This window comes from Lonchura striata, chromosome 14, assembly GCF_046129695.1.
Source record: "Lonchura striata isolate bLonStr1 chromosome 14, bLonStr1.mat, whole genome shotgun sequence".
Lineage (NCBI taxonomy): Eukaryota > Metazoa > Chordata > Aves > Passeriformes > Estrildidae > Lonchura > Lonchura striata.
The window spans coordinates 7,315,870-7,338,602 of record NC_134616.1 but is presented as its reverse complement, the minus strand read 5'-3'; the positions used below and the strand labels follow the sequence as shown (position 1 = coordinate 7,338,602).

At 46.1% G+C, this 22,733-nt stretch overlaps 2 protein-coding genes across 2 annotated transcripts in view; both read right to left on the bottom strand.

Moving 5' to 3' along the window:
- The window catches only part of HS6ST2 (heparan sulfate 6-O-sulfotransferase 2), a 127,073-nt gene extending 107,132 nt beyond the window's left edge, over positions 1–19,941 (bottom strand). The window contains exon 1 of the mRNA XM_021548441.3: positions 19,415–19,941. Within this exon, the coding sequence (XP_021404116.1) occupies positions 19,415–19,926 (512 nt within the window). The 5' untranslated portion in view covers positions 19,927–19,941. The remainder of the gene's footprint in view (positions 1–19,414) is intronic.
- The window catches only part of PLS3 (plastin 3), a 763,062-nt gene that overhangs the window by 406,624 nt on the left and 333,705 nt on the right, over positions 1–22,733 (bottom strand). The window lies entirely within an intron of this gene.

The window sequence follows — 22,733 nt, the reverse complement described above, 5'->3', positions numbered from 1 at the left end:
CTGCACTGTCAGTGCCTTGCTTTCAAGGACCTGCTGCCTGCGTCAGCAGCACAGAGACACTGGGGCCATTACCGGCTGCTCCGGGATAAGGACAGATGATGTGAGGGTGGCTTTAGCAACCTGGTACAGAGAGAGAAGGTCTGAGACAAAGGAGTGACCTCCTGTGAATCTGTTTGTGGTGAATGTCTTCCCTCTCCATAGTGACGGGCTCTAGGAGAAGCTCACCAAGAACAAAGCTAAGGTCAGCTGGAAGGGATGCAGAGCGAGCAGATGGCCGCCTGCCACCTCACCAATCAGCAAAATCATTCACTTCAACTGCCTCATGAAATATTTCCTCACTTCTTCCTCTCTCTCTCTCTTGCCGTTTTCTTTCATCCATGCAACTGCATCCATTTAGGTTACAAGACCATTTAGCACATAGTGGGAATAGCTGGGAAAGCAACCAAAACAAAAAAAATCAGACCACGACCTCCTTCAATGACTCCCAACTGCTAGAGACAACTGCAAAAAGCAACACAAAAAACATTCTCACTCTATAGAAATATCCCCTGCCCTCAAACAGGTCTGCAGTTAAAAACTATTTCAATACTAAACTTTATCAATACTGGTCACCACTCTTCAGGAAAAGATCTTTTTTCCCCTAAGCCATTTGTCTGCCCTTGGAGGAAAATCCCAGTGTTATGGACTTGGTAGAAATCAATTCTGCAAACAGCAGCTCTACTAATGTTCACAGGGTGGCCACAAGAAGTTTGACCAAGTATTTGGAAAACATCTGGCTATGCAGCATAGATGTGCATTCACACAGGCATAGTTTCATCAGTCAGGTCTTAGCACTGGCTCAAAATCTTGTGCATCACAAAAATGAAACCCACCATCACAGCTACCTGTTGGGATTTACATATTTGTTTCTACAGTTCACATTAAGGTATAAATATTGTGTAGTTTTGCAACTAAAAAAAAAAATCTGTTATTGTTATCACCTCTAAATCATTAAGGCACATTCAGATCTGGGTTAAGTATGTTTTGAATACCTGTAATAAATAAAACAAGTAGATGCCACATAGACTACATTTTTTCAGGGAACATGACCTTACCTAGCTCCTCCAGGACCACAGGCAGCCTTGCAATTTAAGCCAAACTTCTCCATCTAATTTCCCATCTCCTCTTTTTTAAAGCTCAATTCCTTCAGTATCCATTGCACGTTAGATTTATAATGCTAATCAAACTTCTCCAGGTAGAGATAGAGTTTATAAATTAATCCTGGGTAAAATAAATACATCAGCCAATCTTGGTACAAACATTCCTGCCTCTGATTAATCTGAATTCCAGGACGTGTGGCATGCATTTCAAAAGGGTGAAGAAGCAGGAAAGATGCTCTCCCAGCACTCAGCACAGCATATTTGCATCAATGTGACCTCAAAGCCACAATGCCTGGGCAGGTGGCAGGATGAGACTCACAGTTATTATGCAAAAGTACAACTTGCTTTGCTGTTCTTCACGCCTCCTTACCCAGGCGCTGAGCTCCAGGTGCACGGTGCCTGCTGCTGCCAGGGCTGCAGGTTTGGCTCTGACCCCCCTGGTGCAGGAGCTGGGACTCCACAGTCCCACACCAAGGGGCACAAACTGCACCTTCCAAGGCTTCCTGCTGCTCTAAGATATTTATACTTAAGTGCCCACAACTCCAGTTGTACTTTCCTGTTTTATGCTAACACCAGGCACCTATAAGAAGCAATCAATAATAGTCTGTGCCATACTCTAAGAACCCTAAAATGTTAAGTGCAGGAACCCTCACAGACAAGACATTATGGCATTTATAGAGGCTGCACTACTGTAACAAAAGCTATTTATACACTAACTCAGCAGAGCTGAAGTGCTCATCTGCTAACAAAACTGGCTGGATGGTTTAAACAGGACCCAGGGCCAGAAGTCTGAGCAGCTCTGAGCCAGCTCCCAAAGCAACCAATAGAAAGAAAATGCATGAGAGCTGCAACTAAGCATTCATACATGAGGAATAGAAGGGCATCAGGGGTATGTCAACCCACTGGGAAGAAATAATCTCAATTATACCATTTTACTGCAGTTCTAAGGTGAGGCTGCCCAGCTTGCCATGCAGAGCCCACGAGCACAGAGGAGGGCACAGAGCTGTCCATCAGTCAAGGTGGACTCAGCCTGGACTCACCCACCTGAGGCCACCTCCCTACCACCCGTGCCAGCTCATACCTTCCATGACACTGGCACCACTGGCTCCTCCTTGGTTGTGCCATTGCACAAAGTCTTGGTTAGTTGCTATCAGTGCCCTAATTTATCAGAGTGGTAAGCATTATGTATCTGATGAGCTTAATTTAAGCAGACACCACTTGTTGGTGTAATAGGTACAGTCTGAAGAGAAGTGCTAAGTACCTTCCTCATTAAATGAAAACACAGTGGTCCCAATCTCTGCCTTCAATTCCACAGTGAAATTCCCTCTCTTTCACCATGGACACCACCCGATTGCCAATTAAAAAGTGAAAGCAGAACTCAATGCAATAGTAAAGCAATTAAACAAGAAAAAAGTCATGAGAGCAGGATGAACACAGCCTACTGGGGAAGAAAAAAAGAAATTAGTCCTCTAAAAGCAACAGTAAAAAACCTGTATGTACTGGGTTTGATTTTAAGAAAATGTTAGCAATAATACATATGCTCAGTTGAGTTGCCCAGAAGAATTAGTTTTAAAGAGAAAACTGAGTTTAAAAAACACACTTAGAAAGCAATACTATTGTTCTGGTTTATGCACTGTCCCTACCATACACTGCTGTTCTTCTGAATGCTTCAGAGATCACAAAAGTACTCTCCCATCCCCAAAATGAAGCCCAGCAAACTGCTAATGATAACAGTTAAAGCAAGAAGTGGAAACCCAGTTGTAAAAATGAACAGTGTCAGAAACAGCACTCTGGTTTAACAGCCCTAACTAGGCAGCCAAGTGCAGCTCACAGGCTTGTCCTCCCAGCAGACTCCTCCAAAGAACCAGGGCAAATCAGGAATTACTAATTATGAGTATCCAAGGAGGATGCAGTGACATTTCTTTGTAAGGCTGGAGCATTTTGTGGCTATTACACTGGCTTTTAACCTCTCATACCATCACACAGCTCCTATGAGTTTTGTGGTCCCAGCATAAACCCTGTGGAAAAGAGCTGACACTGCAAAATCCCAGCTCTTATCATTAAAGCCAACCGGATCCTGCTCTTCAAACAATTTAAGACAGAGCTGATGCAGGGCATGAATTATCTCCTTTCCTGGCAGGCAGCTCCTCCAGGGAAGGGGTTCTTCATGCAGTCAACGGCATGAGTACCATTGTCTTTAACAGGGGTGAGTTGGGCTATGAAAGCATCACCCCTGCCAAGTCCAGGGCACAGACAATGGGGAATCTGCAGCCAGACCAGGCAGCTCTGGAGATCAAATCATGATCAGACCTGGCAGCATCCCAGGACACAGCATCTGCTTTGACATTTTCAATGCCCTGTGGATGCCTCCAGGAGCAAGCTGAGGGTGAGCTGCCAGACACATAACAACCAGTACAAACTCCTTCCCCAGGAAGTTCAAACTCACAGCAAGCTTGCTGTTAACTCCCAGAAAACTTAATTCCAACACAGAACTGAAGTCCTCTAATGTTACCTCTTCTAAAAGTTTACCTTGTGCTCAAGAAAAAAAATAAAGGTTTCATTCCCAAGGGAATGAAAGGGTTACATTATTTGTGTGTTAGACAGGTCTTAAAGTGTTCTAATATCTGGGCAACTGGTAAGAAAGGGGATCTGACCTGAAATAGCTAAAAATTCCTATGTGTTTAGGAAGCTTTACCAGTAAACTCAGCTATCGATCAGAGTATTGACCCTTTCAAGCTTTCACAAACGTAGAATTTTAATATCTCCTCCAGGTATCAAGAAGAAATTCCAAACTAAGGCCGAGTCTTAACAATACCAAACAATGTTATTTTCAAATGTGCTATTATATCATGCTATTAACCTACTGACAGTGAAGCACTTTCAGGTATCCTGTGAGCATCTCTAGCATTAGCCACTGTGGAAACAAATATTTTTGGACAACAAAGCAACCAAAGAGCTTCAGGATGCCCAACTGCACACACTCATCCCTTAACATAAATATTGTTCTGAGACTCTAACATGTACAAAATCAATTGGACTTACTTGCTCATCCTCTAAATCTCAGGTTAATTTCATTTTGACCACCTCCACCACCTTTGGCTTAAAACCCAAGACAGAGTGCTCTAACAACCTTCAGATGAGCTCACTTTCAACTCATAAGCTGAGAGCAAGGAAACACTTAGTCCTGCAGGTCATAAGCCTCCCCTCAGCAAAGAACACCCAGCAAGATGCAGGTCATTCAATCCAGAGCAATAATTCCCACCCCAGGAAGTCAGAGAAGGCACAGCTCAAGACTCTGCACACAACTCCCATCTGTGGGATGTGGGAAAATGCAGCCAACTGCAGCAAGCAGGGAGTTATCACAGGGAAAAGGTGATCTTTCAAAAGCAAAACAGGCAACAGTTTTCACTCTCAGGTTTTGCTTAAAGCAGATGCTATTTGATTTTTAAATCCACACCTATATATAGTTACAGTAAGTGAAAATGTCTGTTACTCAAGAGTCGCTCTAATTATTAACTACAGCTCTATGGTCTATGGTGCCTTCTCCAAAAAACCTTGGGGAACATCTCCACTACCATGAACACAAACACCAGTCCTGACCTCAAGGGCGCCTGTCTGGGAGCAGCCAGAACCCTGCACCCTGCAATGCTGCAGGAAGGAGATGCAGCTTTGCAGCACATGGGACTGTCCTGCTCCAGTTCCATCCCATGCATGGAAATAAGCACAGCCCACTGCCACCACCAACCTCCTGGACTTTAATGAAGCAGAAAGAAAAAGGCTAAAACTCTACAGGGAAAAGCTGCCTGCTGGTTTGCTTCTTACACTGAGTTGTTCCTCCAGCATCAGCCTGTCCCCTCCAAATTGCTTTTATATCTTGCTGTACAAAATGTCTTTATCTTCTCAGAGAGGCTGCAACATCTCATAGAAATGATGACCAGATTTCACAATATGTGGTTTTGAAGGTTGGTGTTAAATTTGACACTGTAGCTCCAAAGTAATTGTGACTAACCACTAAATCAGCATGTGTAATGGATTCCTCTGAACATTTATAGCTAGCAGTTCCATTATGCTCTAATCTGGAAAATGTCTAAACGACTCTCCACAAAAATTAGATGGGAACATAAATGTCTTGATAAAAACAAGATTTCAGAGATACTCCACTTAACCACAGTGACTTCTAAAACATAATGTCTAGTGCAACAGCATCCACTGGAGTGCAGTCATTTGCTTATTTGATTTTTAAACCCATGCTTCAAGACATCAATCTAGAGAGCATTGAGTCTATGTGAAAGGTGAAACAATTAAGAACAAACCTCTAGGACAGTGCTGGGATCTGCAAGGAGAGTGAGTGGCAGCAAAGGAAATGAGGAGCACCAAAAGGCTGCCTGGGAGCTGTGGAGGGAAGTTGCCTCTCCCTGCTGCCAAAGGGTAAGGTCAAAGTATTCCTGGGCTCCTGGATGCTCATTCCTGCACATCATTTGAATGAAAAATCCTCAGTCCACAGAAAAACAATGCACTGTAAGAATTGTCTGTCTTTGCTCAGATTCAGCCTCTACCTAAAGCTGTGATTTCCAAACTCTGAAGGTCTGGGGATAGCACAGCTCCTGAGCGAGAAGCACCACCTTAGAGATCTTGTCTGCCTTCTCTTATGCAGAAAATGATGCCAGAAAAAGGACTTTATGCAATCAAAACCCCAATAAAAATAATACAATTAGGTAAGCATATAAGAAGCAAAAGTGGGAAGCATTACTGATTCATTCCATTTTCCTAGAAAAGCTTGAACTGTGTTTAAGCAGAGGACAAGCTGAAATTTTCCATTAGTGGGGAAAAAAAAAAAAAAAGGAAAAAGCTTGTTTAAAGACAGAAGGGGAAAACTCACTCAGGTTAGTGTTCAAGTACAGCACAACAAAATTTACCACAAAATTTCTGCTAGGCAGAAACCCTGTTCCCAGCCGAAGGAGCAGTGGAGCTTGCAAAAAGACTGCTCATTTAACATAAAAACTGTGTATAAAAAAAAAAGGCCATAAGAGAATCCCAATCTTCAAGGAGGGAGGGAACAGACAGTTTTTTGACAGTCCTCTCAGAAAATTTTCCTCCAGTCTCCCTGCCTGGGGGGCAGCTGGGAGGGGGAACAGGAGGTGAGGAAGAGGAGGCTGGGATGTGACCCCAAAGAGCTCGGCAGCCTGGAGTGAGCTCATCTTACTCTGGGCCAGCAACACAGGCGTCAGTCTAAACCAGGGACTCAAAAACACTTCACCACTACACTTTCCCGAGCTGTGCACTCCTACACCACAGCCAAGGATCAAAGCCAAGTGATTGCAGCACATCCCAGCCCTGCTACCTGCATTAAAGTGAAGGGTTTTGCTTTTGTCCTTAACAGAAAGGGATGTTTCATCTCAGCTGCTCAAGCAAAGATGAAAAACCTCTTGCAAAATAAAAGAATGTTGTCCACACGAGCTAAAAAGTTTGTCTTCTGCTCCTCACTTCTCCAAACATCCAAGATTGGTTCCCAGCAGCTATCACACCACAGATTTTAGGATCACTTACACTAGCACAGATCATGCCCTTGTACACAAGGACACAGTGTACTCTTCAGCTTCCATAAATCCTACAGTAACCTAAATCCATAAGAAAGCACATCTCCCAAGTCCTGTAACAGAGCCCAACACAAACTTCCACAAATACAAAAACAGGAATGATTTCTGGCAGCCCAGAACTGCAATTCCTGCCTCTATATTGCATCCCAGACACCTGCTTCCCCTTTCCATTGGAAAATAAGTCAGTCCTCCGCTGTAATCAAAATTATTAGCCATGCCTTATAAGATAAAGTCCTAGACAGGCAAGCCATTTGTAAATGCTTATGTGTCCAGTGACTGCTGTCTGCCAAATGTTTGGTGGGAGGAGATGAGGTTCCCACCCCAAAGCTGTTCTCAATAAAGGTCTTGGGAAGCCAAATACATGAAAGTCAAAGGAAAGCATTTTGGTAACAACTGCTGCCAAAAAAGAGCAACTCATCTCACAGAGTGTGTTACCTTCTCTTGATGATCAGATTTCAGCTTGAGTGCCCATCATGATGAGATGACTGACCTCAGGTTTAACCAACCTAACCTCCAATATAAACAACTAAATGTACTGGGACTGCAATATGTTCTGAGACATACAAATATCCTTAAAAAGAGTTTTATCACAAGAGTAAAGAGACCAGAATATCACTTATCTTGATGGACCATTTTATAAGACATTAAATATTTTTACTGTAAGGGAAAAAATAAAGTATGATACTGCACTTTATAGCCATAACTCTTCTGTGATTACAGAGGTTTATTGCAGGAAGCAATTCACCTTCCTGACATCAGATGATACATGAGGAAAAGCAGAAGCAAAAATGTTCTGCTAATTTCAGAAAAATAACATAACATGATGGGAAAAGCAAAACCAACCCTTCAGAGAATAAACAAGAGGGCCTTAGATTCCTTAAAAAAGCCTATAATTGCAATTTCCAAAGTACAGTTAATTTGTAACTTTTAATACACAAGTTGTCATCAGCCTTAAACCTCAATTTCCAGACTCAGCTGAAGCTGGGAGAGCAGCAGGACGGGCCAAGCACACAACAAAATCCTCCAGCAGAACTGCTGAGCCTCCGCAGCTGAGCCAGAGAATCTGCTTATATATTTTACAAATAACCAGATCCCTCCATAATCCAGGCTCTGAGAAATTTTTATCTCACCATGAGCTCAGTTATTCTTAAGTCCTTCCTGTGTTTTTTTCTCTAGGCGGCCTGATACACTGACCAATTTTATAAAAAGGATTGGCTGACGCGAGGTCTGGATTCAGGTCAAACAGAGCTGGCCTTTTTCGTGTGCTCTTTCAAATGCTGTTGGAAAAGAGATCTAAAACTCCCATTTTCGCCTATACCCTCAAACAAACCAGGATGCTTGCCCAGGAGAGGCATCTCTTCCTACAGCCTCCTCCTGCAGAGGTCTGGCTGTCACACAGAGTCTGAAAGAGCTGCTGCTTCTGGTTCTCCAGGTCCCCAACCCACGGATGTACCAGCCAGGATGGACAACATCACATGGATCCATCAACCTTCCCAAGCTGCTCCAGGTCTTTGGGTCCTGTAAAAGGGAATCTCAACTTTCACTTGTCTCAGAAAGTCTCTGGAGCCTGCACACCCTGCTTGTCCTGGTGCACACACAGCTGCAGCACTGACCACCCCAAGGTGTAAGACAGCAAGAACTGCAGCATCCCAAGCTGGCATCCCAAACAAGAGAGAAGACACACAGAACCCCAAGTCTGCAGAGCACAAAACTTTGCCACTCCAGGGCAACAAAAGGTGCTGACACTGTTACTGATACCTATTCTGCAAAGCCCTGAGCAATAAATTTAAATGCTTTGAGTCTATGCTTAAGCAATATATTTTAGTACTTTTATTAACACAACAGAGTTCAGGCTTGACAAGACATTGTGAATGACTCTTAAACCTAGTGATGCACAACCTCCTTCTGATCCCATCTCCAGAAAAATCAGCATCATTATGTGCTTACACTTAAATGTCCCAATAAATAACTTTAAAAACATGTATGGCAGATTTTTCCAAAAGCTGTATTGTACCAAACCCCAGGCCACGTGCAATTAACACTTTCATCCTTGCAAGCAACAAAATAGCTCAGTAATGTAAAACACAGGGCAGTGCTAACACATTTCCTGTGCAGTATTTTCTGCTGATTGTATTTCTAGCAAAACTGCAATTTCTTCTTGCATGTGGTACCATGTTAACTATGCCACAAATACTGGGTGATAAAGCAGCTTGCAGAACTCTTTCCCAGTCAAAACTCATCCCTAGCCACTGCCCTCTTGTTCAGCTGTTCTGCATCACTGCTAGCAAACTGTGAGCTGCAATCTCCAGCAGGTATTATCAGCAATACCCCATAAATCTAACTCAGTAAGGAAGTTGTCTCTATCCATAAAATTCTGTGAGTGCCTCGTATTCCAACCCAGAACACTGCTGACATCCAAAATGCAACTATCAGCATGGAAAGTGAACCAGTAGAAGGCTGGCTCATCTCAGGAAAAGCAGCTGCAGGTGCAACTACTCTTTTCATTTCTTTTCTGCCTCTTCTCTGGAAATGGGATGAAAAAAGGTTTTCATAACTCTACTTTGCAAAATCATTTGTTGTGTTTATGGGCTCACCTGGGGTCTGTCTAAAGCAGGACTGACTTAAATGGCAATACAGAATAGTCTTGCACATTAACAGTTTAAGAGATACAAGGAACTGACTTCTGAAGGAAGTCTCATATCAAGGAACTGAAGCTTCTCCTAGGTCTCTGCTACCACTGTGCCTTCTGATGGTCTGGTTCCCCCCACTCTGTGCAGGTGCAGCTTTGACAGCCACCAGACACAGCAGAGCCTAAAGCACAGCAGTTCCATTCCTACTGATTGGTGTCAGATACCCAAAATCTCCTGTTTGGAGGGCAGGTCCTGGCTTTTTTCACTGCACCCTTCAGTCAGAGCACCAGCTTCACAAACACACCTTTAGAGCATGATCAGATTTTACTTTAGAACAACTGTACTTAGGATCTTCCTAAGTTGTTCCTTTCAAAAAGCAAAGCTGTACACTGCTTCAACCATGAAAAGGGGGGAAACCAAGGTGATGCAAGAGGTCTGGCCTGGAAGCCCTGAGTGGTGTGACCCCAATCAGCAGCCACATGGACAGGGAGCTTCTTCTTACCTTCCTGGGAAGGGAAGGAACACCCCAACCCTCCCAGGACACCAGCACACACACAGTAGGCTGCAGTCACCTACCACCACAGCACTCTGGTTTTCTATTAAACACTACAGCTCCCCAAATTCAAAGTGAACACAAATATTTCCAGTGCCTCTGCCTAGGACTAGTCACACAGACAGCAAAGCTACTACCTGCAGTCAGACTAGCAAATCCAACACCCTTTATTCTATGTACAGATGGAAAGATATCCTCGTGCAAAGAGCTGAATTACACAGACAAGGCAGTGGCTGAGAGGAGATGACAGACTTGCTGATGAAGACAGGACTGATCCCAGGTATAATGTTCTGGCTTCTCAAATCCCACTCATGTTTGTGTACCACTTTTCCTTCCTGCAGACCAGAATTAAGCATACAAACCCCAGCAGCAACACGCCACCTGAAAGCCAAACAACTGACCCTTATAGTCAGCTGCATTTGAAAGCAAAAATTCTACCCCACATTTTATTGACCTATAGTTACTGGAAATCACCAAAGTAAAAAAAAAAAAACAAAAACAAAACCAAACAAACCTACTGAAGTTTTGGCTAAAGATGTGCACTTAGTAAAAGAGAAAATGTGGTGGCCATGCCAAGACAAGCCTTCTCTCTTACCAGAGATTGACTTGCAGTAAGAATTGAAGGAGTTAAAAACTAATTTATGCCATTTATGTTTTTGCAAGTCACTCAGCTACTATCCAGCAGGCACATCCTGATGTGTCTGACATTTCCTTGAGTGCTTTTGTCTTCTCCCTTCTTTGTGCTACCACAGTTCTGATTAGATCCAACACCCCCAAAGAAAAAGGAACAGCTCTGTGAAAGGCAGAAGCCCCACAGCCATCTTCCTCCCCTTCTACAGTTGGTGGAATAGTTCCAGGAGGAACAAAAAAGGGCCACTCTTCTGGAAATGTTGCAGGGACAGATGCCTGCTTCCACCTCCAGCCCCCTTTGAGTCCTCCATGGGGAGGAGAACCCCCACAGCACCTTCACAATCAAGATGAGTTAACTCCTGGCAAAAAACATGATAAAGTTAGTACCTGGCAGGTTTTGCTTAAGCATGATACAAGCTTATTCCAAATAATTTTCTCTGATCCCACAGTAAAAAAAAAAAAATCTTGCCACCTCAGAATGGCTTGGGATTGCTCCAGGAACTAACTTTCCCACAGGCAAAAGGAAATGCTCTCCCCTCAGTTACCCTCAAAAAGAAACTCTCAAAAGCAGCTCCTCTGGCTCTGACCAAGGAAACATTGTTTTGCTTAACAGGGGGGTTAAAATAGTTGCTTTTCTCTGAACCCAAGGAAGGCTGGAGAAAATAATCAGTGGCAGAGAGTGTTTCAGTCACTCGATTTGGGCGTCTGCCGAAGGATCTTACAGTTCAAACAGAGCACTGAATGAGCAGATTGCCATTGCTGGGAGCCTTGCAATGTTTCCACTTAGCAAAAAAAAAAAAAAAAAAAAAAAGGATTTATGGCAGAATTGATCTTCCAGCTACTTGGACCTCTAAGAGCATCAAAACTGCACAATCCTTTTGATAACGGGAAATTAGGAGCATTTGCTACGAGGATCTCATGAAAGGCATTCTCTTCTTCATGCCTTTATGGAGATGTGCAAAATCATTTATGCCGCAAGATTATCTCCCTCATAGCTGCATATATTTAGTTATATTACATCAAAAGTTTGGCTCTTTCAGAGTTGGATAAGCAGCTGAGAAGCAAGAAGTAACATGATTTGAGTCTCAACCCTAATGGATCTTATGATTTATAGGCCTCTAAAGACTAATGATTTTTTTCAAGACTAAAAAAGAGAAAATTTCACTCAAAGCTGTATATAATAGCTTAAATGGATTCTGTCTTTAAAAGCATGAACAGCTGAGAAAGAAGGCTAAAGTCGGAGAAGAAGAAAAAAAGCTGGTCCTAATTGCCACTTATTCAAAAACATTATCTTGTTATATGCATACATTCACTATCCACCCAGAGACAGGGAGTGGATGGAAAAGGCAACAGCAAATTAAGTGTTTAGACTTTTCTATTTCCACAAAACCCACCCCACTCCATGTTAAACACTGGTCCTACCTAATGAAAACATATTAAAGGAGATCTACATTAGCTGTTTACATCAGCAATGTGAACTCAAATGCAAAAGAATAGATTGCTTTGGCTTCTTAGTCTCACATTAGCAAATGCAATTATCTTTCATTAATTTTACAGTGTTCACAGTAGAAATTAAATAATTTCTTCATGTCTAAGAAAAACTTTACTGTGTTAATTATTCATAAATACCAAAGTCTCCTACTTATTACTCATCACAAATGTGATTCGTTTCAATAACGCCTGAATAATTCGGTGCTACCCTATTAGTCCCAGAACACAATGTACAATTGCCAGCATCAGCAAGTCAATCACAAACAGTAATCCACGCTTGCCAGCTGCCAAGGAAGAAGAGGAGGAGGAAGAAGGAGGTAGGAATGGCATTTCCCCCCCACCCCAGTCACTGTGCTGCCTCCATCATCCCATAGAAAAGGAGAGTCCCACATCTCCTGTCCTGGTGGACTTTTCTCCCACCTAAGATGCTGCAGACTCAGGCACTGCTGGGGCAAGAATTCCAGCCCCAGGTTCCCAGGGGATGAAGGCAACAGCTGGGGATGCTCCACAGCTTTGCTTCCCTGCCTATTTACATCTGGGCAGGCAGCTATCCAGCAATGGGAATTAACTGATCGAGAAGGGAAAGGGAGATTAATCCTCACAAGTATGTAAGGAGCCTACAAGGATAATTCCAAAAATGGCTGAGGGCTGCTCACCCACAGTAATCCCTGCAGAGTGAAACAAAGCCCAGACACCATTGCTGCAGCAAAGTGGTTAAATAAGGAATTACCCAGAGTTTTGTGCCCTGGCCGCTTGGCTGCTCAGCAGGTTGAGCTTATGGGAGGGGAAGGGATGACTGAAAAGTTACTGCAAGAATAAAATAAGCTGAATATGCTGGAGTTACAAGATTTTGTATTATTTCTTCAGTAATTTAAGAAAGATAAACTTGTCTGCATCACCAAAATCTTAGAGTTGCACCAAATCACAAATAGATATATATACACATAACATTTTGTCCATGAAAATGCCAAGAAAACCTTTGACACAAGGTTCATTTGACATGGATTCCATCCAGCCAAGTTGTCCTGCCCTTGGCATGGCTCCCAGAGGCATCCTGGACCCTGCTGCACTACCCATAGCCTGTGTCTTCTCAGAAAGACCCATTCCACCATCCCATTTTCAGTCACATATCCATTATTTTTGCTTTCTAGCAAGTTACGTGAGCTAATTTGGGCCACTGCCATACAGAAATGCTGCCTTTATTATTACAGTTGTGGAGAAAGTAAATTAATGCAAAGGATTGCACACAGAGGCCTAATCCATTTGAGGTAAATCAATGCATTGCACATTTAAATTGCTCTGCTTTCTTTCAGAAAAGTACATTGAAGTGATTCATTAGGCACTGAACTGTTCACAGAAACAGACCAATTCTCTTAGGCATGCCAGTGCATCTCTGCTAGTTAAATTTAAAAAGCAATCAAATCTACTAATAAGTCCTTTTTGCCGACATTTACATCAGTAGAGAACATGATTCCTGACAATTCAGATTAAATAAATGAAGCACAAATTAATCTCAGTTAATATGTCTCAGAACCAACGCTCGACTTGTTAAACTTAAAAATCTGTCTTTTAATAAAAATAACTGATTGGTAACGCCTGACTTCCAAGCACCTTTGATAACCTTTTTTAAAGGTTATAAAGTTATCAATAGGGATGACAAGCCACAATCTGTGTCCATTTTAATACAGTCAAAGCATTTATTTATAGTTTAATTTGAATATTTATAAATTCCAAAAGAAAAATTAACAGAAAGGTAACCTTTTAATAAAAAGTAATCAATTCTTAGTACAGTAGCACCATGCCACAGTGCTCAAATTCCCACTCTCTTCTTTAGGGAGGACCAACTCAGACAATATATGGAATAAACAATTCAAAGTATAACACCTGTGCTTCATATCTTGCTCTACTGCAATCACTGGAGGTTATTTCTGCAACAATTAATGCCTTCTCTCTACCCACAAGAAATTCTCCAAATTTAAAGGCAGTAGGAAACATATACTTTCAAATAACTAAAAGTCAATTTGCACTTTATTAAAGATTAGAGAATTGAAGATATCTAATATGAAAAATTGGTTTTAAATCCCTTTAAGAAGTCCAACACTTTATCTGCAAAATCAGCAATACCAATTTAGAGAGCTTTACAAGTCCTATAGTCCAAACCTAAAAAACCCACGAACTTAAGTTTATAACCAAGCCTTTCAAGGTTAGTCCTTGTAATGGGATTAAGTGGAAGAAACACTTGTACTTAGGAAAATAGTGCCTTGCCCTTCCCCTCAAAGCCCCTTTTTCACTCTTAGGCTGGTCCCCTGCTCCTACTGCTTTGGTCCCAACAGGTGCCACGCAGGAAAATTCAGCTGCTGGAGGCTTGTGGGTGGCAAGATAACACTCGCTGCAAATCCCACCCTGCAACCACCAGGCTGAAACCAGCAGGGTCATTAGGAAATCTTGCTGATCAAAGCAGCTCAGTCACTCACCTGGCAGCATCTCTACAAAAGCTCTGTTTTTTCATCGGGATTTTTTTTTTGTTTGTTTGTTTGGTGGTTTCGGTGATTTGTTGTTTTAGGATTTTTTTTCCCTTTATAATTGTTGCCCAGTTTTTCCCAGGGAGTTTCAGTGATGCATATTTCAAGGTGGGCAGGCACCCTCTGGGTGCTCTGGCCAGAGCCCAAGCTGCAGCAGGGCATCCCATCTGTGCTGGTCCCCTGTCCCCCAGCAGCCCCCCAGGATTCACCCTGAGAGCAGCAGCACTAGGGGACTCTATCCTTGGAAATAGTGTCTGCTCCACCAGCTCCAGAGGTTTTCAACTGTCCACCTCCTGCTGCAGACTGCATTATCCACCCAAAGCCTTGGGACCCTAAAGCACCTCTTCTGCCTACAAGGGGTTTAGTGCTGATTTATGGGGCTTAATTTCCACCACTACAGGTCAAACATGGAGTTCATCCACTTGCACAGCTATGTGCAGATGGGAGAGGCACACTCAACAGCTGCTAAGAACCAAACCCTACAAATTAATTTTCTCTCCCTGGCAGTGTTTTGGTGATGGTTTTCCCCCTCCACACCAAAGCAGTTCAGTGGGAAACTTACAAATATCATCGTAGCTACATACACACAGCACCAAGACAAAAACTCACTGAAAACTAAACTAAACTTATCCCACCTCAGTTAGAGCCAGTACTGCAGACCTCAGAGTGGATGACTCCACATTTTCAAGAGCATGTGGATTAATCTGTTCAGCCAACAGAGACACACACTATAAGTGTTTCCAGTGTGCTGGAAATATTTTAACCTTTTCTCTCAGATTTTTCTAAGACTCAACTTGGAAGGGTTGCAGTAACGTGCAGGGACAAGATAAGAACACCCATGCATCGCCAGCGGCTTCTGCCCCACATCACAACAACCTGGTGCCAACATCAGACCTCCCAAAAGCCAGCAGGCACCAACCTGGGCCAACAGGCTTGTACCAGCAGCACAAAGTTTCTTCCAATCTCAGACTTTCTGGCTCCAGAGGCAGCTCTACCAGCTTGTTCTGCTTTCAACAGGGAACATCTCCTTCCTGTAACGCTACCCAGGAGGAACATCACACACAGCTGACCTTCAACCACAGCCACAGCTCTCACCCAACAAGGGGACAAAGCCATGACACCACTTAAGAATGTTGGTACCTGTATTTGCTCCTATGTCTCACTACAGTTTCCTGTCTAACCTCAAGGCCTTTTGTTTCTTGCAATGGTGCCATTGGATTTACTGCTGCAGACAACTTCAGTAGACACTTCCCATAATAATTAGCCAGAGCTGAGAGAAATCTCAGTTCTGTGATGCACAGTTACTTTGGATGCTGCCTCCATTCAGTGTGCCAAAAGCTTTGAGACTTCCACAATCAATCAAGTGACCCAAGTCAGTCACTCATGACTAGGAAAAAGCACACTTCTCCTTTCTCACCACTGGTGCCAAGAAGCTGAGACAATCCTCTCCTTTCTGCCACCACCATCAGCTCATTCCACACACCTCCCAAGTGGCAGATCCAGAGCACTGAAAGCATCAATTTTGCCTATACCTTCCCCCTTCCCTCTTCTGTGATTTCTGGATGCTGCAGCAGCAAGCAGGGCTGATGTAACAGGAGCATACAGAACATGCACTCCATTGGGATCCAAGGAAAGAAACCCAAAAATCCCTTCCCCCACCCCCAGAGAATCATGTTCCTCCAGGGGAAGAAAGAACTAAAATATAAGAAGATCTATTTACCTGCTTGCTACTTATTAAGGAGCACAAGACACCATTACAAAAAAATAGGAAGTTTTGGGAACCTATATGCTCACAGACAGGAAAAGACCATGGTGTTAAATCCACCTGAGGATTGTGTTAAAGCACAACAGCCATCCTGAGTATTTCTACTGCTCCAGTGAAGGAATCTGTGCTCCAAACCTGCAATTCCAAGAGAAAAAATAGGCAGACTACTAATGGAATTAAGAGCAGGATGACTGCTGCAGGCAGCAAGGTTCTTCATGTGTACACCCTCCAGGCTGACCCCATCATATCTTACCACAGAGATGCTCTGTACCTGGTGCTGAGCATTACATGGTCCAGGACAGAGTTTCCTCCAGTCTAACAAAGACTCAACTTTTAAACAAAGCAAAAGGCCCTTAGAGACCAGCCCGGGTAACCAGCAATCTAACAAGAAGACTCGCCACACCTGAAAAGACAAACATCTGTGCAAAGAAATCACACATATGTGCAAGCTAAACGGTTTGATGGAACATTTGGGTATTTCCAGACAAGGCTACACAGCCCCAGGACAGTAACTATAGACTGCTTGATGCAGCTGCCAAGGAGTTCAAATCACTCTCACAACAGGTCTCACTTTTCAATCACCTCAACTACAAATGCAGGAATTCCTACCCTTGTCAAGCCAAGGTTCACTTGAGAAAATTCTTCTCTGCTCACGATTGAATTCTTCTCCCTGCCCTCACAATGGTCCCCAAATGGGCCTTGCACTCCTCCAAATTGCTTCCTCTTCTCTCAGGATTTGCACACCAGGGCTGTGACTTCCATTCCCTTCCCACCAGCACATAAGACCCAGGATAGTCAGACCTCCCCCTAAAAACCTCAGTTCAGGAATACCCAAACTGACCTCACTTGGAGCCAGCATGGCTTCCTGGCTTAGACACCCCATCCCACACCTACTGCTGCTCTGAAAACAGCTTTTATCTGCCCAGAAAGGGCTTAGACTTCCTGTGTGCTACTGGCAGTAGGTAGAGTTGCTAATTAACCAGTTGTCAGCTGAACCGCTGCTAAATAGAGAGCACAAACTAAAATTAAAGACAAGGTATTAAAATGGGCAGAAAGACTTGAAAGGACTATTGTTCATTTAAGAACTTCTCTTCCTGTATTTTTTAAACATTTAGAAATTGCAGTCCAAATAATTGCTTGTCAAGACGGTTTTTTTTGGAGAATAACTGTAGCTATTCAGCAAGCTGTGTAATTAGGTTATTAGAAGTATAATATCACTTGGAAGGCTTTGAGAGAGTAGACCTCTACCTAACACAAAATCATCACAGCTTCATTTTCCTCCCTTTCTCCTGGCTTCAATACCAAGTCACAAGTCCTAGAGACCTCTCAGAAGTCAGCTGTGACAGCAGACATTGTTTATAGGATGAGGAATCATGGCTCTGAACTCCTGAGCCAGGTACATGCACTGCTTCCATTCCAACTCAGGAAAGCATGTCTGGTATCCAACAAAGGAAAAGAAAAAGACAAAGCCAAAAGCTGCAGACAAAACCCCAGCTCTCTGAGCCTGGTGTTCCCTTCCCCCTCAGGTGATGGGTTCAGGACAAGGAGCCTCCCATTTTTCTGGAGGGCACAGCTAAGACCAAGCACAGACAGAGTCATCTCTAGGAAAGGAAGGAAATTCCTGACCCACATGTACAGCTTTGGAGGCCAGGCCCATGTCTGAAGAAAGAGGAACACATATCACTGGAAGTGGTACAGCAGAACAGGGCACATGTTATGTGATTTACATTTCTGCTGACAAACAACATGTTTATAGGACAGGTGAAATAAACTACGTAGCTACAAGGCTCAGCAGCCTGAAACCAGGAAGCTATTAGACCCACAGGGCAAGGAATTGGTCCTGATGTAGCAAATGGGATGTCACAAAAATTATACAATTAAAATTTAAAGCAGCAGGGAAGACAAAAGAGCAGGAATCACAATAGCCAAGTCTGATGAAGAGCTGCTCCTTGGGTACAGGACCATAATGATGCTAAGCATTTTTCTACTAGATGGCAGTGTAGTGTCACACTATATAAAAGGAATTCTAGAAAGAAATTGCTTTGTATTACAAGTGAATCTCTGCTTAGACTTGACTTCAGATAGCATGATATATAACAGTAGCCTCTTTGTAAAGAGACCTGCCATTAGTCTCGCAGTGCAATAGGAGTGATACTCTAGTTTCCAATTTCCTACAAAAGAAAGGGAAAAGGCACTGAAACCCTGAGCAGTTCTGCTACATGGTACAGCCACAGACAAGCTCCTGAGTCTGTTACAACTGAAGGTGGGCTCTGATCAAAGAGCTCTGGGAGAGGAAGAAGCAGGTCCTCACTGCTCAGGAGGAAAAGCCCCATGGCTTCTGGAAGGCAGGGGCAACTTTTAGGCAACCCCCTTGCTATCGTCAAGGGAGGCTGGCAACTTGAAAGAAGATCCAGGGATAAAGAGAGAGCAGTACCACTAAAATTCAAAATGCAAGCACAAAATGATCAAGGTTAGGGCTGAAGAATAACGCAAATATTTGCAGGTAATTCAGCCATAACAGTAACCTTCACTTTGAATGGCCACCATCCTGAAGCCAAACTTCAGGTACCAAGAAGATACCAAGAGGCTCACCAACACTCCCAAAACCAACAGGAATTCTTGGCGCACACCGGAGCTGCGGCAGCTCCGTACAGCCAAAGATGGAAAAGCTCAGGGGGAAGCTCGCAGGCAGCCGAAGCACCCTCTCTGCAGCGAGAGCTGCTCCGGGTGTCCCCAAGCTGCGGAGCTGCCAGGCCTGCTCCCGTATCACCGGGCTCATCACCCCCGGCCTCTCCCCACCGGCGGTCACACCCGCGACAGCCGGCGGGACATCACCTCCATCACCTCCCTGCCGGCGGAGCGGGGCCGCCTCTGCCCGCTCCGCAGCGCTCGGGGCACGCCGTGCCCACCGCGGCGGCCCCGGGCCGGCGCGGCTCCCGGCGCTGCCGCCCGCCCCGTGCCGGGATGCTCGGCTCACACCGCGCTCCCCCGCCTCCCCCTGCCGCCGCCGCAGCATCCCCGCCGGGCTGCGCCCCCGGGCCACCGCCCGTCCCGCCGAGCGCGGGGAGCCCCCGGGCACGGCCTCACCTGGAGGGCCGGAGCCGCACCTCCTTCTTGCTGTCCACCACGGAGGGCACGCAGTTGGTGAGCTCGGTCCAGTCGGCGTGCAGCCCGCAGCTCCAGCCGGTGGAGAAGCGGGAGAAGAGCCAGGTCTCCCGCTTGCCGGGCCGGTGGCAGGTGCACTTCTTCTGCCCGGCGCGGCACTCGCAGGGCTGCTCCAGCTGGATGTTGCGGACCAGGTGCCGCCCGAAGGTGGTGCCGCCCGTCTTCTGGATGTGCAGGAACACGATCAGGTCGTCCCCCTTGATGTTGAAGTCCACCCGCCGCAGCAAGTCGTCGGCGGAGAAATTGAAACGGGGAACGAAACGCGCCGGCGTCTCGTCCTCCGCCCGGTACGGGTCGGCGGCGGCGGCGGGGCTGAGAGCGCGGAGCCGCAGGAGCTGGCACTCGGTGCCCGGGCAGACGTACTGCAGCACGATCACGGCGAAGAGGAAGAGCATCACCAGCGCCAGCAGCACCTTGTGGGACCGGTCCTCCATCGTCGCCGGGAGCGCCGCGCATCGCCGCCGCCGCCCCGCTCAGAGCCGCCGCAGCCGCCGCCGCCTCCGCCGCGGCGGGACCCGCGCCGCCGCCATCGCCCGCCGCTGCCCACGGCCCTTCCCGGCAGCCCCCGCGCCCGGCCCCGCCGCCCGCCCCGCCGCGGCCCCGCCCCCGCCGGGACCGCCCCGGCACCGGCCCCGGAGCGGACGGCGCCGCCGCCGCCCCCGGCACCGCCACCGCCCCCGGCACCGCCACCGCCCCGCGCGGCCGCTCCGCCCGCACCGCCACCGCCCCGCCCCGCGAGGCCGCTCCGCACCGGCCCCGACAATGGGACGGGGAGCGGCACCGGCACCGGGACTGGGACCATACCGGCACCGCGCTGCACGCACGGACCGGGACTGGCACGGCACCGGGACCGGCGCTGCCACCGGCGGCAGCCACGGCGCACACCGAGTGTGCTGTGAGCGCGGCCGGCCCGGGGCGCAGCGCGGGGCTCCGTTCTCCGTGCCCGGAGCGGCCCGGGGAGCGCCGGCGGTGCGCGCGGGGCCCCGTGCGGGGAGCGGCCCGGCCGCGTTCCGCGGGGAGCGGCCCGGGTCCGGGTCGCGTTCCGTGAGGAGCGGCCCGGGTCCGGGTCGCGTTCCGTGAGGAGCGGCCCGGGTCCGGGTCGTGTTCCGTGGGGAGCGGCCCGGGTCCGGGTCGCGTTCCGCGGGTCGCGGCCCGGGTCGTGCCGCTGGCGCGGCCGCGGAGCCGCCGTCTCCGTCCCGCCCGTCCAGCGCACACGCACAGTCCCGTCCTTGGGCAGCGACCTGTCCGTGCTCTCTCCACACCTCACACCGACACCCAGTGTTTCGATTTTGTTTTGGGGTTCTTGGGTGGAGAGGTGCATCGACTTTTTTGCACCGATTGTTTTTCTTGATGCCCCAAGTGGTTTCTGTTAAGGTAGCAAATACCTGTGCTGTCTCTGTCAGCGTATTTCAAAGCCTCTCTGCGCAACGAGAGTGTTCTGTAAATAAAACAATAACAAGGACTCTGTGGATTTAGCTCTCATTACAGTGCCGTGTATATTTGTATGCCGGTGTTGTTTAGCCCTCCAGCAGCTGGTGGCTGTTCAATGAGGGCGGTGGGTGGGAGCACATGGGTGCCATTCCACAGGGACACATCCGCACACCATGTGCCAAGACCTGGCAGGGCCACGGAGCACAGCCCAGCCAGTGAGCCCGAGGCTTTCCTTTCCCTCTTGGTGCAACTGATGTTGAAGCAATTAATGCCTGTGACAACTGCAGCCTTGCAAGAAAAAAAACTGTAATAAAAATAAGAGGTTTCTGGCTAAAGGAGATTTTCACCCCATCCCCAGTGTCTTGTTCTTCATGGAAAAGCAGCCGGGGTGGGACCATGGGTTTGGGCAACCCCAGTTTGACTGATGTGCTCCAATACTTACCTGATGTTACGCAGAGGTGCACCCCAATCTCAGATAGGCCTGGAAATGTCTGAGCTTCTCCTTCCCCTCCACATCACAGCACCTCAGCTTTTGCTTCCCTGTCCTTTGTGATGTCTCTGTTTCTCTGCCTGGCCAATCAGCCTAGAGCTGAATTTTCTATTATGCACAGCAGGCAGGAAAGAAAATAGTTTATAAACACTCTCCCCAGACCTTTATTAATCATAAAACCTAAAAAAAAAATATACTTGGCTCCTTTTTCCCCTCTTCTCAAGAAATTCTCTCTAAATAATTTCAGCAGGTACATGTGGTGTTTGGAGGTGATTTCTTTATGGTTTTCATCCTTGAGCAACCTCTCCTGTCTTCCACATTTTTTTCCAGTTGTCCACAATATTTTGAAAACATTTACACTCACAATAATAGGCAATTTTATCACAAAGATTCTAGGCATGAGAACTACTGAGTTCCTTTGCTTCCATTTGGATCTCCAAAATGAATGGATTACACCATTTAATGAAAACTCTGTGTTCTGAAATCTGAACCTTAAAATTATAAAGATGTTTCTATGCTTTATATCCATCACTCACAGTCATTTGTATTAAAAAAAAAAAATGTTTGCCTCCAGTTTTATTTATTTTACATTATGAAATAACAAAGCTGTGTGGTGAGTTAAAACCAATCCTGAATGCTAATACCTGGGAATTAAACTGAGAGAATAACAATGGCCTGAAGTCTACACTAAATTAATATATACTATAAAGGATATGATGCATACTGGGTTGGTGTTCCCAGCAGAGCCATTATTTTGGAATGGGCTAAACAAACAATGATCATCCTTTCAGTAATGAGTGATGGTCTCCAGTCTGCTGCCTTCTCGCTCACAGTATGTAAATGATGCTCTTGAGCTTTGATCCAGGGACCCAAAACATTTGCTTAGGCACTAAAGAAATAAAAAATTGCTCTGAACTAGATAAAAGTAGGACAGAGCAGAGCTGTTAAGGTTTCACAGCACAGGCAAGATTCGATGGCTGGCGGGGCAGCTGGTTTAAGCTAAGAGGTCAATCAAAAGCACTGAGCACCTAGTAACATCAGTGAAAAAAATCTCTGCCTCCTTCTCCACACACGGCATCCCCAGCCACCCCCAACACACGATCCCTGTTCCCACTGCCCACACATGACCCTTTTCTGCTGGCACAGGGGATCCCCTCACCCCATGGTGCATGGTCCTGCCCAGATGAGCACATGGGTATGGCCACTGCTCCTCTTCTCTCCCATCCATAAGTGTCCTCTGCCGCTGGCTGGTCCCTTCTGCGCCCACCCTGTCAGCAGCTGCCTCCCTCCAGTATAGCAGGGCCAAGCTGAGCTGGTAAA